Genomic DNA, 13,132 nt, shown 5'->3' with positions numbered 1-13,132 from the left:
AGTCTGAGCTTCCGCAGCATGACAGTGTTGTTCTCTTTCAGAGGAGTCAAACTCAGTCTCCAACGCCACCAAAGCCCCCGTCCCCGAGCTTTGAATTAGGACTGTCCAACTTCCCTCCGCTGCCAGGAGCGGCAGGCCACCTGAAGACCGAGGACCTGTTTGAAAACAGGCTGTCTAGCTTCTTAATTGGATCATCAAAAGAAAGGGTAAGATCCGTATTGCTGATGTTTGCTTAGTGCTGAGTTTCAGTCCAGTGCTTCTCCAGGTCTTCACACAGGCAGGTGTGTGCATGTGGAAGAGGTTCAGAGAGGGTAAGTGATTTGTGGAGGCCACGTGGATTTGGAGTAGTCGGGTCAGAGTTGAACGTACAACTAGACCCTCTCAGTGCATTCCCTCGCTGCCTGCCAAGGTCAGAGGCGGAAACCTGTGTCATGTGCCACACAGACTCTCTCGCTGCAGACTCAGATTGCACTTTTATTGTTGTTATTCAGGACCTGACTTTATTTTACAAGTCCACAAAATAAAACAAAAACCTGAATTATAACAGAAGTGATATAGTTTTTAGTAATCGACATCACTAAGGAGAAGCCGAGAATGATTTTACTGTAATTCCGGTGGCTTTGGCCAGCTCCACGGGCTACCACACCAGTTGCCCTCACTCTTCTGTACTGTTTGCAGGCCCAAGAATGAGGGGAGCTACCGAAGTCAGAGAGTGTTAGTCTGCAGTGCTCCTTCTGGGTTCTTCGATTGTTAATGAGGTTTGGAGGGTCTGTGCTGGGAGTGAAGTGTGGTGCCTGGGTGAGCGCTTAGCCGGGTCGAGGCAGGAACAGCTGTCAAGTTGCCATGGTAGCATTTGTCCTCTGCCTGGCTCTCCACCAGTCTCGTTGTGTCTTTTTCCAATGGAAATCTCCCCACCTACTGCCTCAGATGGAAGGCCTCTGGATTGGGGCAGGCACCGCTTTGCAGCCACGTCCAGACTGTGGACACTTGCAGGGCCACCACAGAGTCCCTCAGTTACCAGGCCAGGGCTCAGGGCAGGATTTATAGAGCCCCATGTTCAGTCCTTGTCCTGTTGCTGCATGATAACTGCTCCTATTTTTTTCCCCCTGAATGTTTATAGTATTTATATATATGTATTTTAAATGTTTATTTTATTTTTGAGAAAGAGAGAGACCATGTGGGCAAGGGGCAGAGAGACAGAGATGAGATCCGATATGGGCTTTGCACTGACAGCAGCCAGCCCAATGAGGGGCTTGATCCCATGAACCGTGAGATCATGACCTAAGCTGAAATGAAGAGTTGGACGTGGAACTGATTGAGCCACCCAGGCACCCCTGTATCATTTATTTTTTGAAGAAAGAATGGCTAATTGTAAAAAGTCTTGGCCGGGTGCCACACCCAGGTGGAGCCCCTGCAGCGTCCCTCTCTGTGCCCTGGTGCCTATGTGTGAGAGCAGTGGGGACTCCGGCAGGGGCCGCAGCACTGCCCTGCTCACCTTGCCCTCCCCACATGCTCTCAGTTCAGTCCACTGCTGAACCTTTAATCTGCCATGAAAATAGAATCATAAGAAAACGTTATATTTGCGCTTAATCTCACTTCCAATTACGTACTAGTCACACAGTGGGAGGGAGACTGTGCATTTGTGAAGTGTCGCTGTGTGTGGTCACTGGCTGGAGTAAGAGCATCTAGCTTTATTCACGTCTTTGCCCCATGATTGTGCACAAATTAATGTAATTGTTCCAAACCTTGGTTTCCTCGCCTGTTCAATTGGGAATTCACACACCTCCTTCCGGGGGACGGTTTGTGCATTCAAGCGGGAAGTGTGCCCACACCCACCTCTCACCACAAGGCCCTCAGACTTCTATCTGTACTGAAGTGTTGATTTTCTTGGTTTTAGTTACAAAAATGAGCCATGTGGGAATTAGGTGGGAACTCGAGTGTTCATCCTGTGCCAGGCTGTGCTAGGCACCGGCGTGTCAGGAATAGGATGCCTCTGATATTTATTCCTTGGAGAAAAGGAGCTTGTGGAGAAGTAGAAGCCCAAGGGTGGCCCATGTCACAGGAGTGAAGAGGTGTTTGTGGGCAGAGCGGGGGCTCCCTGGAGGACAGGGCTTTGCTTCTTTGGCGGCTGGATGGCGGTGTCTTCCAGCCGCTCCCTGTGTGGAGGCTGTATGTTCAGCTCAGGTGGAATGACCCTGGGTCCTGGGGAGGAAGGCAGCAAGCCTCCTTGTCATTCAGACCAGGAACTGTTACTGGTATTTTAAGGTCATTCTGAGAGATCTGTGAGGGCTTCTTCTCCACCCAATTTAAACTTCATCCCTTGGTTTTCAGGGCCTGAATGCGGACGCAAGCACGAACACGCTCCCCGCAGTGAGCCCCAGAGAGCCCTTAGCGCCAGCTGCCTGCACCCTGTCTGCAGCCTATGGGCGCTCCCCCTCCCCCTCCCCCTCCCACCTGCCTGAGTAAGTACCACCTGCCGCCAAGCCTCCATGCCGTCAGATGCCCTTGCCTGGCGTGTGTGGGAGATTCACACCGTGGGTGGCGTTTTTGCAGGGATCCCAAGGTGGTGGAGAAGCAGAGGGAGACCTCGAATGTGGACAGACTTCCTTCTGCCCTCACTACAACAGCGAGTAAATCGGTGCAAGTGAATGGCGCTGCCACGGTATGTTGATGTGGGAAGAAGATGGTTCCTTTCCTGCATCTTGTCTGTCTTATCCAGCTTATCTGCCGTGAAGTCTGATTTGTGCTTTCTGTACCAAATACCTTGTGTATTGGCTACTAACTTTCCACCAAGTGTCCTGCTTCTTTCTCATTGCCACTGTCCCGGGACCTTTCTGTTTCTCTGTTGGTTGAGTGAGGTTGTCTGCAAGTCTCTGGACCGTTGCCCCGCCTTCTCTGTGGATTCTGCTCACTCAGACCGGTGCTGTCACAGCAGACACCAAGCAGAAGCACGGCCGCCGCTACCCCCACCCAGGGCAGCTCTGTCCTGGCCACGGGCCCCTGCAGCTCCTCTCCCTGCTGCTTTGCCCTTGGTGCGCTCGCCCTGTTCTGATCTGTGTTGTCCTCAGTGTGATCTTGGGTGAACTTCTGCCATTGACGTTTGGAAGTTAAATCCTTAGGTCTACAGGGTTGAATCTTTAAAGAAAAAATTTTTACAGATTGTAATTATTTTTAAGTTAGTAAATGGCTTATGGACGTGAAATAGTTTTAAGTTTCTTTTCTACTATTTAGCCTTCAACAGCTGAAATATTAACTTTTTGTAAAAATTTTTTTTTTTTAACTTTATTTATTTTGAGAGATAAGAGAGTGAGCTGGGGGAGGGGCAGAGAGGAGGAGAGCGAATCCCAGGCGGGCCCCACGTTCCTGATGCGGGGCTCAATCCCATGACCCTGGGCTCACGACCTGAGCCAAAAGAGCCAAAATCAGGAGTCTGACGCTCAACTGACTGAGCCACCCAGACTCCCGTTTCTAGAAAGGTTTTTTTTTTTTTTTTTTTTTTGTAATTTACAAAGCAATTTAATAAGTTGAGAGGCAGCATTTAGTGAATTAAATAATATAGGGAGTTTTGGATCTGTAATTGATATACATTCTATTAAAAAAAGGAAACACTTTGTATTAGGTCACCACACTAATTTATACAACATTCAAATATATAAAAACACGAGGAAGTAAGTTCCTTTGTGACCCCAACTGAGGTATCTTTAATCCTAAGACAACCACTTTTAGAAGCTAACACCAGTAAGTTTACAGAAGTACAAAACACCAAAACAGCTTAAGCAGAGACACTTTATTTTTTTAAGAAAAGTATGTTTTCTCATTTTCTATTCTTGGCATAAATTTTAATTCTTCCCAGTAGAACCCAAATCTCCTGAACCCCTTTCAGTGTCATCCAAAACCTGAACTTCCTCTATTTCTGGATAAAAAATCCGTTCACAAATGAGCTGTGCAATTCGATCACCCTTTCTCAAACTTTTCTTTGCCAAAATTAAAAAAAAAATTTTTTTTAACGTTTATTCATTTTTGAGAGACAGAGCATGAGCAGGGAAGGGGCAGAGAGAAGGAGACGCAGAATCCAAAACAGGCTCCAGGCTCTGAGCTGTCAGCACAGAGCCCGATGCGGGGCTCAAACTCACAGACTGGGAGATCCTGACCTGAACCAAAGTCGGACGCTCAACCAACCGAGCCACCCAGGCGCCCCTTCTTTGCCAAAATTTAGTACAACACCCACATTTCCTCTATAATCTTCACCTGTGATGCCAGCTCCTACATCTATGAGGTGTTTCTCAGCCAAGCCAGAACAGGGAGCTCCTCTTCCATAGCACCCAGAAGGAAGAGCTATCTGAATGTCCCATTTTCACAAGGGCTTTTTCCATAGGTGGTACTGTGTGATCATAGGCATTATACAGGTCGTAGCCCATGGCCCGCATGGACCGCTTGCTCGGGGCGGTGGCGGGCTCCGAGAGCCAGACAAAGCAGAGCCGCATGGCGTCCTCCGCAGGCCGAGCCCACTTGCTGGGGGAGATGGTGGGTGTCGCTTCAGAGCAGGGCATGGCAGAGCAGAATGAGAGAAAAGACAGCCGCCAAGGGAACAAGCGGACGCCTCTAGAAAGTTTTTAACTCTGCCTTCACCTTTCCTGAATCCAAATCCACACCACCAGCCTCTGGTAGTTTGAAATGGGCACAGACGTTATTTGACGTTCCTTGGTGAGTGATGGGCTGCATCACTTACAGGTGTTCCAGGAAGCCCGTGCCATGCGCAGTGCCGTGCTTGGAAGGAAACGTGGGCAGAGAAAGCAGGTGCTGCTCCTGCCTGTTTCCAGGGGCACCGTTTGTCACACCCCCTTGGAGGCTTCCGTATGGCGAGAGAGTGTGCAGAGGCCAGTACTATGTGTCTGAGCACCTTTTCTAGTTTTACCCATTTTTACAGGATATTTCTAGAGTGTCTCGGAGGGAACCCTGCGTTGCGGGAAAATAGAAGTTGTTGACGTTTATGAACCTTTACCGGTGACGGTACTTTTGAATGTGGAATTTGGCTCCTGCTGAAAACTTTGTTCACTTTTACCTGAAGTAGACTTTATTTTCACATGTTTGGAGACGTCATTTTGTGCGTTGTTGTGTCTGTTTCCCAGGAATTGCGAAAACCCAGCTATGCGGAAATTTGTCAGAGGACGAGTAGAGAGCCTCCGTCTTCCCCGTTGCAGCCCCCGAAAGAACAAAAGCCAAATGCTGTTGGTTGTGGGAAGGAAGAAAAGAAGCTCGCCGAGAGAGAGCCCTGTGCCCCCAAGTCCAACCCGGGACCACCCAAAGACCAGAGGAGGCCGCCAGGCCGCCGGCCCTCGCCCCCAGCGGCCGGGAAGCGTCCACACAGAGAACAGAGCACCCCTCCCAAGTCCCCTCAGTGAGCGCCGAGGTCTGGGAGGGCTGTGAGGAACTGAGGTCGCCACAACTCAGCACTGTCCCACTCGGGGCCGAGAGTGAGCCGCTGGTTAGGAGCTTGCAGCGTAGACGGGCCGCTGAGGTGCCTGCAAGTGGTGTTTCTTCCGTGAGTCGGATTTTCCCCCCTCTTGAAAAAAAATCTATTTTTCAGGATTTAATTAATATAAACCTTATTTTAGGTTGGTGCTTAACTGGAGGTGATGCATAAGTCTGATTTTTTTCAGGATAGTAAATGCATTTATCCTAACAAATTGATATTTTTATTAAGCCTCCATGTGGCTATGAATGCAAGCTCTATATATAGTGAGTTTTTCTAAATTAAGCGGAACTATGCTACTTCATTTTTTAAAATAACTGGTTAGCAAGTGCATATCTCTGAGATGTCCAGACCGACGGGTGGGCTGCAGACGGCTGGGATCGAGGTTTGGAGGCAACACAGTCAGTGTGGCCTGGAGAAGGGGTGGGGTCAGGTGGTGCCCTCGCTGGCATGGGAGTTGTACTTCATTCAGAATCTTAGCAAGTGACGCTAGCAGTTGTTTGGGTTTTTTTTTTTGTTTGTTTGTTTTGGCTTTTTTTTTTTTTTTTTTTAAGTATAGCCTGTTTTTGACCTACTGGGCAAGATGCACCCAAGAGAGCCCTGAAACCGTGAGTTTTTATGTGCTGCAAGCAAGTAACCAGCCTCTCAATCCAGACTCCGTGGCTGTTGTGTAAGATAGAGTCAAAGCACATTGTGAATAGAACCTACATGAAAACGTAAACCTGGTTGCCCACCGACGCGTCACCGCGAAATTGTACCCTGATGTTGTCTTGCTCCCGCGAGCCGGCCCGGAGGGCTCGGGAGCCACCGTGGCTCTTGCCGTGGCTCCCGCGGCTCCCCCGCATTAGCTCCGTGGGAGCCTCCCCGTGCCTCCGTGTCGGCACACAGTGGAAGTGTTACTTAAGTCGTGAGAGAGGTGTGTGCGGTGCCCGTGGCGGTGAGGCCAACAGTTCCCTCCGAGACGAGGGTCTCACTGACTCCCTTCCGGAAGTGCTGCACTCTGAAGAACACGCATGCACTAGCGCTAGCAGTGGATAATAAAGTTCAATATAAATTATTTTGTTTTAAAATGCCTAAATTCTTTCTTTAAGTATTCTAAGCAGCAGACATTAAAATATTTCCTGCTAAATGTAACCATACAGTTTATTCCACAAAATGTTATTTAACAAGACTGAGGTGTTTGTTTTTTTAAAATTATTTCCATCCAATATTTAAAGACTTGAATTTTATTTAAACTTGAAAATGACTTTGCCTTAACTTTTGTAGAAGACAGCTTAGAGTTGGCGGAGACCGGCCCCTGGGTGGGCGCGAGTGGGCTCCAGAGCCGCTCTGTCACGTGGGGCCGCCGCCGCCGGGGTTTCTGAGTGAGCGCTCCGTAGTGTGGGAGCTGGGCTGGCAGCGGTGTCTGTGATGTACCCTGAAGATCTGCAACAGTTGACCTTTCTCAGATTGTTGAGAAATCCTGTAAATGCAAATAGTCGATACTGTATTAAATATGTGCACTTGGGAGTGTGTGCTTTGCTTGTACAGTTGTAAATAATCAGAACATATTAAAAAGGTACCCTAAAGAGAAAAATCTGATAAAAATTATTGATATATTATAAATGTTGCTATTGAGCTGGATGTAGATAAAACTAAATGTTGTGGTTTGAATATTATTTTAATTTGTTGAGGTGTTTTTCTTTTCCTCTTATGCTGGTGTGTTGGACTGATTCTCCTCTTTGCTGCTGCAGAAGGGAAACGGAAAGTCCTGTTAAAGCCTTCCGATGTCTTCATGCTCTTCTTAAAAGTCTGTAAATATGTACTAATCATAGCTAATGTGAAAGCATAATGTAGGAAGCAGAAACTGGCAGGATCTTCAGGAGAACGTAAAAGATAATCTACTTAAAATCATAAATAGCTACGCGCGATTCGCCCTGCCAGAGGAAAACACGCCCTGGTGAGCTTGACCGTGTCCTTCAGAGAAGCTGCCAGTACTCAGATTTTACTTAGAAAAAACAGTGCTAGTATGTTGCAGATGCCTGTAAAAGGAACATGGGGATTCGTTTTTTTGTAGTTGAGGGATTGTGGACTTAAAAAATCAGGAAGAATTGACCTCTGACACCCCAGCTAATGAGTACTGTGAGAAGAGTTGGAAAGGCGAGCCACAGGAGGTCCGCACTGAGCGGTCTTTGCTGGAGGAGGGAGCGGATGCCGTCAGCCTTCATCATCCCCGAGCCGCAGACCTGTGGAGCTGAGACACTGGTTTTCAGGAGTGCCGTGTCCTTCCCCCGGCCGGGGGGTGTGTGTGCTAGAGCCAGCTGTAGCCATCTACTGCACACGGGACGGAGGTGGTCACTCGTGACAGCAACGGGGCACGGCTAGCCAGTGTGGCGGCCGTCCCCCCGCACCCACGCCTGCACCGTACTGCAGCTCTTGTCCTCGTGGCCAGAGTCTGTCGCATCCAGATTTGCAACCTCGCTCTGGTGTTATTTTTATAGCACTCTTTTTAATTAAGCAAAGATGATATGCCAAATAGCTATATTATGTCCAAAAAAGCCCATCTTTCTGAGATCCTTGTGAGATCTTACACTCACAGAAAAGGAGGGGAGCCCACACAAGGGGAGGCTGGGACGCAGCACGGGGGGCGGCCGCTCTGGCGCAAGCAGCCAGCAGTCTGAGGCTTTTGTCCATTTCTAGAAACGTCACTCTTTCCTCGGCAGTACCTCAGGGTGTAGAGTCAGATACGGCAATCACAAATGACGTTTTAACTTGTAAAATTGTGTGAGGATACTTCTAATTTGGAAATAGAGGGATGAGAATCTGGCCCCATTTCACCAGACATGAATTTCAAGTAGAGTAGTTGCTTTTTAAGAGTTGGTGTCCTGATGTTCCTGGTCTGGCCCTCCTGTCCCCGCATCACTGATTGTCACTAGCGGGTGGCAGGAAATGTTTCCTGTTGCTGGATTAGCCAGGAGCACAAGGTTTACATTTAAACACCGGCTCCGTTTGTTCCGAGGGCAGCGGGCGAGGAAGGTGCGCGTCTGTGCCTGCCGCCTGCGAGCTGCAGTCGTGCTCTCGTGCACTTGGTGGCCTGTCACCCGGAGCGCAGCAGACAATCCAAGTCAGGAGCAGAGCGGGATGTAATACGGAAGCTTTCTTGAGGGCTTTTGTTTTTGTTCTACTTTTCATTAAGACTGGAATCAAGCTTACATGTAAACTATTGGTAATTTAAGTTTCCTTTTGTGTCATTCAGTGTAAAACTGTCTAATTTGAAAAATGTAGGTTATGAAAAATAAAGATTTAGGCACTGTTCAATTTTTCTTTTGATTTTTTTTTTAATTAAAAATTTCTTCAAGAATACATCTTTTTAAGAAATAATTTTTGTGTCTTCCCATTAGTGTATATATAGAGAATGAAACATGGTTGGTTGCCTCCAACTTGTGTTTGGGTCATCATGGTGCCTCGCACACTGAGCGTCTGCAGTGTGAGGGTACCCCCAGGTGCAGTGGTTTAAGGCACTTGGGGGAGTATTAAATCCAAGATTTGCCACAAAGGTAAATACCCTATGTCGGGATCTTTTGTTTCTTGTTAAATGGCCTGTCTCCCCGAGGTGTTCCCATAGAGTTGCTTGATGATGGGTCCTTGTGGTTCTCAAATCAGATGTGAGCCTCAGAAACAAAGTAATTGACGTATCCCTAAATACCGGTGATGCCAGCGCTGCTCAAGGCTGAATGGACGAACGTGTTAGTGTATTACTGAGTTGATGCACACAGGTCTACTTAGATGTTAATGGACTGATTTTCCTCGTCTGTGAACTGCCTGTTCATATCCTTTTCCCATTTTTCTGCGGCGTTACCTTTTTCTTACTGACGTGGTGTTCTCGATCTGTTCTGGCTATTAATTCTTTGTCTGTTATGTATGTTACAAATTTTTCCCCTCAATCTCTACCAGTTGTCTTAACTTTTTTAGAGTATGTTTTATCTTACAGTTTTTAATTATCATGTAGTAAAATTTATCAATCTTCTCCTTTACAGTTCTAGCGTCTTGGTCTTGTTTATGAAGTATTTCCCTACTCTGCAGGCGTAAGGATAATCTGTGTGCGTGTGCGTGTGTGCGTGCGCGTGCACCCAGTCTGTTTGGAATTGCTGGCCTGTGTGTGTGTGTGTATGGTCTGGGGTAAGAACCTAATTCTGCTTTCGCCATACGGAGAGTATCTTTCCTCCGTGTCACTTGTTATCCTCCATGATGTGTGATGCCAGTCTTGTTATTTAGAGAAGCCCTGCAGGTGCATGCGTGTTGTCTAGGCGCTCTGTCCTTCACTGTCTATAGTTCTGTTTCTTTGCTAACACCATAGGGTTTCGTTCAGCCGTCATTCGGCATTGCTAGGAATTGCTTTCATGGAACTCCTTGCAGCAGTGATTGAATGTGCTCCACGAAGGCAGAAAGTGAGCCCATCCTGACCACCTCTGTACCCTCTGTTCTTAGTACACTGTCTGCAACATAATAGATGCTCAATAAATGTCTGTTAAATTGACAAAATATTTATTGAGTATGTATTCTTTGTGCACAGCACTGGCCTAGAAAACTTGGAAGAAATAGGGCAATGAGTTGCTTTGCTGTTTCCATATAGCCCCCCAAAACCCAATGGTTTGAAATGACAATCACACATCAGGATTGGCTGATGTGGGGGGGGTACACAGACCTCGTCACCACGTGCTGCTCACCTGGGCCAGCAGGCCAGCCGAGGCCTGTGCTTTCGTGGCTGTGGGAGGGTGCAAGAGCTGGCCCCCAGCATTTAAGCCCTCCTTCCCCAAGAAGTTGAAGTTGTTGCATTGTGTTCCTTGGTACATCCACATTTCTTACTAACATCAAAGTCCTGTGTTGTCCTGAATCGTGGAGTAAAAGTGACGGTTGAAGAAGTGCCACCAGCAGATGGCCACAGGTTGTGGGGCCTGATGAGCTGTGAGCCCCGTTTTTGCCTAGTGGCCTGTCGTGGTCTTACACCGGGCTCTCTGGGGCCCCTCCCTCTGACACACTGTTCTGGCCCACCATGCAGAGGCAGGGAGGGGGAAACGGAAAACAGAACAACCGGCCTTCCCCCTCAGGTTCTGCGTGTCTGCGGAACCGGAGGCTGTGGGGCGTGGCTAGTGCGTTGGGTGTTTGCCAGGTGGGCCTGGCCCCCGTGCCCCCACAGTCCTGCTCTGAGCTGAAGGGGGCTGGGGAGTCGCAAGGAAAGGGCGGTCACTTGGGCCCTCAGGGTTCGGGTGGTGGTACCAGGAGAGGCCGCCTGCTAGCTGACCGAGGGAGGAAAGGCTTTCCGTAGCAGGGGCTGGCAATTGTGTGTCCAGGAGATGGGGAGATGCAGCCATCAGGGGGTGTCCCTGGCATGGCAAGGGCCCCCAATGCCTGGCTTCCTCCTAAACCAGATTTTCTCTGAGCCACGGTGGCCACCTTGCCTAGCTGAAACTCATGACTCGTCATTGCAATGACCCCGTCAGTACAGAGGCTCCGCACGCAGTGTGCGAGGACCCTCCAGAACATTGAGAAGCAAAGCGGGTGCCCCCCGGGGGCGGCCATTCGTCTCGCAGAGCACTGGCTCTTCCGCCCCAGCCACAGGACGTAGGACGCGTGCCCAGTACGCACACAGCGCCAGCAGCATCGGGGCTTCTGAAGAGGCCCAGCTGTGTGGCCCAGATTGCTGGGTCTCAGGCTCCCAGACAATTGGGAGCCACCAAAAGGATAAAGAGCCTGTCCCGGGCAATGACGCAATGACGCTGCCTGCAGCAGCAATGACGCTGGAGAAGGGCCTCCCCCGTAGCCTGCCGTGCATCTGGCACAAAAAGACTGGAGTCGCCACGTCCAAGTGTAGGAATGGATGTGAGAGGCGGCACCAGGCAGGGCGTCAGCGCCGAACGTGGCCAAGGTTTCAGGGCAGCAGTGCTGTCCATGGTACACAGCGCTAGAGTAGCACCTTTTGTTAGTGACTGCAGGTCTGCTCCCTGCAGCCACAACGAGGGCAGGAACGTGGGGGGTTAGGTCTGGCCCTCAGGGCTGGCGGCACCTGCCCACACTGTGGCTCTGAGGGACCCTGGGTGGCCTCCTGGCAAAGGCGGCATCCCAGCCCCTGGCCGCTAGACTGGAGACCAGGCTGCCGCAGGAGCGCCCCGCTGAAAACCACACCAGGAGTCACTTCATCCTGGGACGAGGTTCTGGGAGCTTGGGCCTAATTTGCAAAGTCAAATGAAGATTTCTTCCTACTGACTCTCCTTCCATGAACTTGGGGTTCAGGGTGGGGGGTGGTAAGGACGCAGAGGGTCGTTGTCGGGAATTCATGGTCAAAAGGTGCTTGTGGGTGATGGGCAGTCAGGTCACGAGGGAAAAGCAGGCAGACACGCAAGAAGCCCCAGGACCGGTGCCCAAGTCAGGTGGGCACGAGTGTAGGTCAGTAACGCTGCACCTGTCCTTCCTCCTGCTTGGCTTTGATTTGCTCTTCTCTTCCCGCTTCCTTAGGATTTAAGGTGGTTGATTTATGGTCCCTTCTGAGGCAGGTGCTCCCTGCTGTAAATGTCCCTGTGAGCTGAGTCCCAGCTCTTTGTACTTTTACATTCTTTGACCAGGTGAGTATGTACAAGTGTGTCCTTTCGCTCCAGGTGGTGGGACAGTTTCCCGTTGTCTCTGTGTCACCGGCTCCTGGTCTGGTTCCATTGTGGTCAGAGAACACCGTACGACATGGGCGACCCGGCGGCGGTCTGCCGCGGGACCGTCCTCGGGGCCTGGGGGAGAGCGCAGGGAGGAGCCCTCGGATCCTCCCCAGCTGTAGGGGTGCACCTGTCTGCACACCTGCTCCCGGGGGCTCGCGCCTTCCGGCTCCGGTGGCGCTCGGTCGGGGTACTTTGGGCACCTGTGTTTGGGCACTTCAGGATTGCCGTGTCTTCTCGTGGGATCTGTCCTGTGACCATTCAGTGATCTCCCTCTTGGTTCCCAGGCTCTGACATTTTACTTTATTGGACGTTGGTGTACCGTTCCTGCTTTTCGTTTCCCATAATGCCGGTGAGGTGCACCTTCTGGACCCTTTATCTCGGCTCACAGCTGCCAGTCCCGGCCGTGACCTGGTGCACGCAGACCATTCACACACAAAGGAATCTGTGCGCTGGGGCTGTGTGTTTTCCGTGAGCTCCTCTGTTCCTTTTCTCCTTGCCTTCCAGGGCTTCTAACCTGCTGGATGCTTAAGGTCCAGGTCGCAGGCCGTTTCAAGGACATCAGTGTCTCCGTGGCCCCAGGTATGTTGGCCAGAGCGGTCTCTTCCGGAGTCTCTTCTCACAGGTAACCAGCAGGTTAATCGGTGCCCCTGGTCCGTTCAGCTTAGTGGATTTCCATGGTGCCCGCCTCATACTGTGACGACGAAGAAGCGGCGAGCACTTGAAGTGGTACCGCCAGCGCCTGAACCCCGGACCCAGCCAGCGGCGGCCAGGTTCCCTGGCACGTCGTCCCTCCGCTGCCAGCAGGTGCGGGCGGCCTGATCCCACGTCCCGGGTCCCGGGATGTCCCTGTTGGCTGGAACCAAGCATGGCGCGTGGAGCCGCGGCCACCGTGTTCAGTTCAGGGGGCCCGTGTGCTGGGTGCAGGTGAGTGAGGAGCCACGGCCTGGTGGATGGTTTTGGGAGAAGACGTGAGGCG

The 13,132-nt window shown here is 50.5% G+C and overlaps 1 protein-coding gene and 1 pseudogene across 3 annotated transcripts in view; one reads left to right on the top strand and one right to left on the bottom strand.

The window, feature by feature from the left end:
- LARP4B (La ribonucleoprotein 4B) overlaps window positions 1-8,770 on the top strand; it is a 92,216-nt gene extending 83,446 nt beyond the window's left edge. For all 3 annotated transcript variants that reach the window (XM_023256269.2, XM_011283589.4, XM_011283588.4), the window contains exons 15-18: window positions 42-206; window positions 2,332-2,462; window positions 2,554-2,662; window positions 5,130-8,770. In XM_023256269.2, the coding sequence (XP_023112037.1) occupies window positions 42-206; window positions 2,332-2,462; window positions 2,554-2,662; window positions 5,130-5,402 (678 nt within the window). In that variant the 3' untranslated portion in view covers window positions 5,403-8,770. The remainder of the gene's footprint in view (window positions 1-41; window positions 207-2,331; window positions 2,463-2,553; window positions 2,663-5,129) is intronic.
- Window positions 3,773-5,130, bottom strand: LOC123386405 (annotated as a pseudogene).
- Window positions 8,771-13,132: the final 4,362 nt, after the last annotated feature.

Source organism: Felis catus, chromosome B4 (assembly GCF_018350175.1).
Source record: "Felis catus isolate Fca126 chromosome B4, F.catus_Fca126_mat1.0, whole genome shotgun sequence".
Taxonomy (NCBI): Eukaryota; Metazoa; Chordata; class Mammalia; order Carnivora; family Felidae; genus Felis; species Felis catus.
The sequence above is the reverse complement of the archived record's forward strand: the minus strand, read 5'-3'. Positions and strand labels throughout refer to the sequence as shown.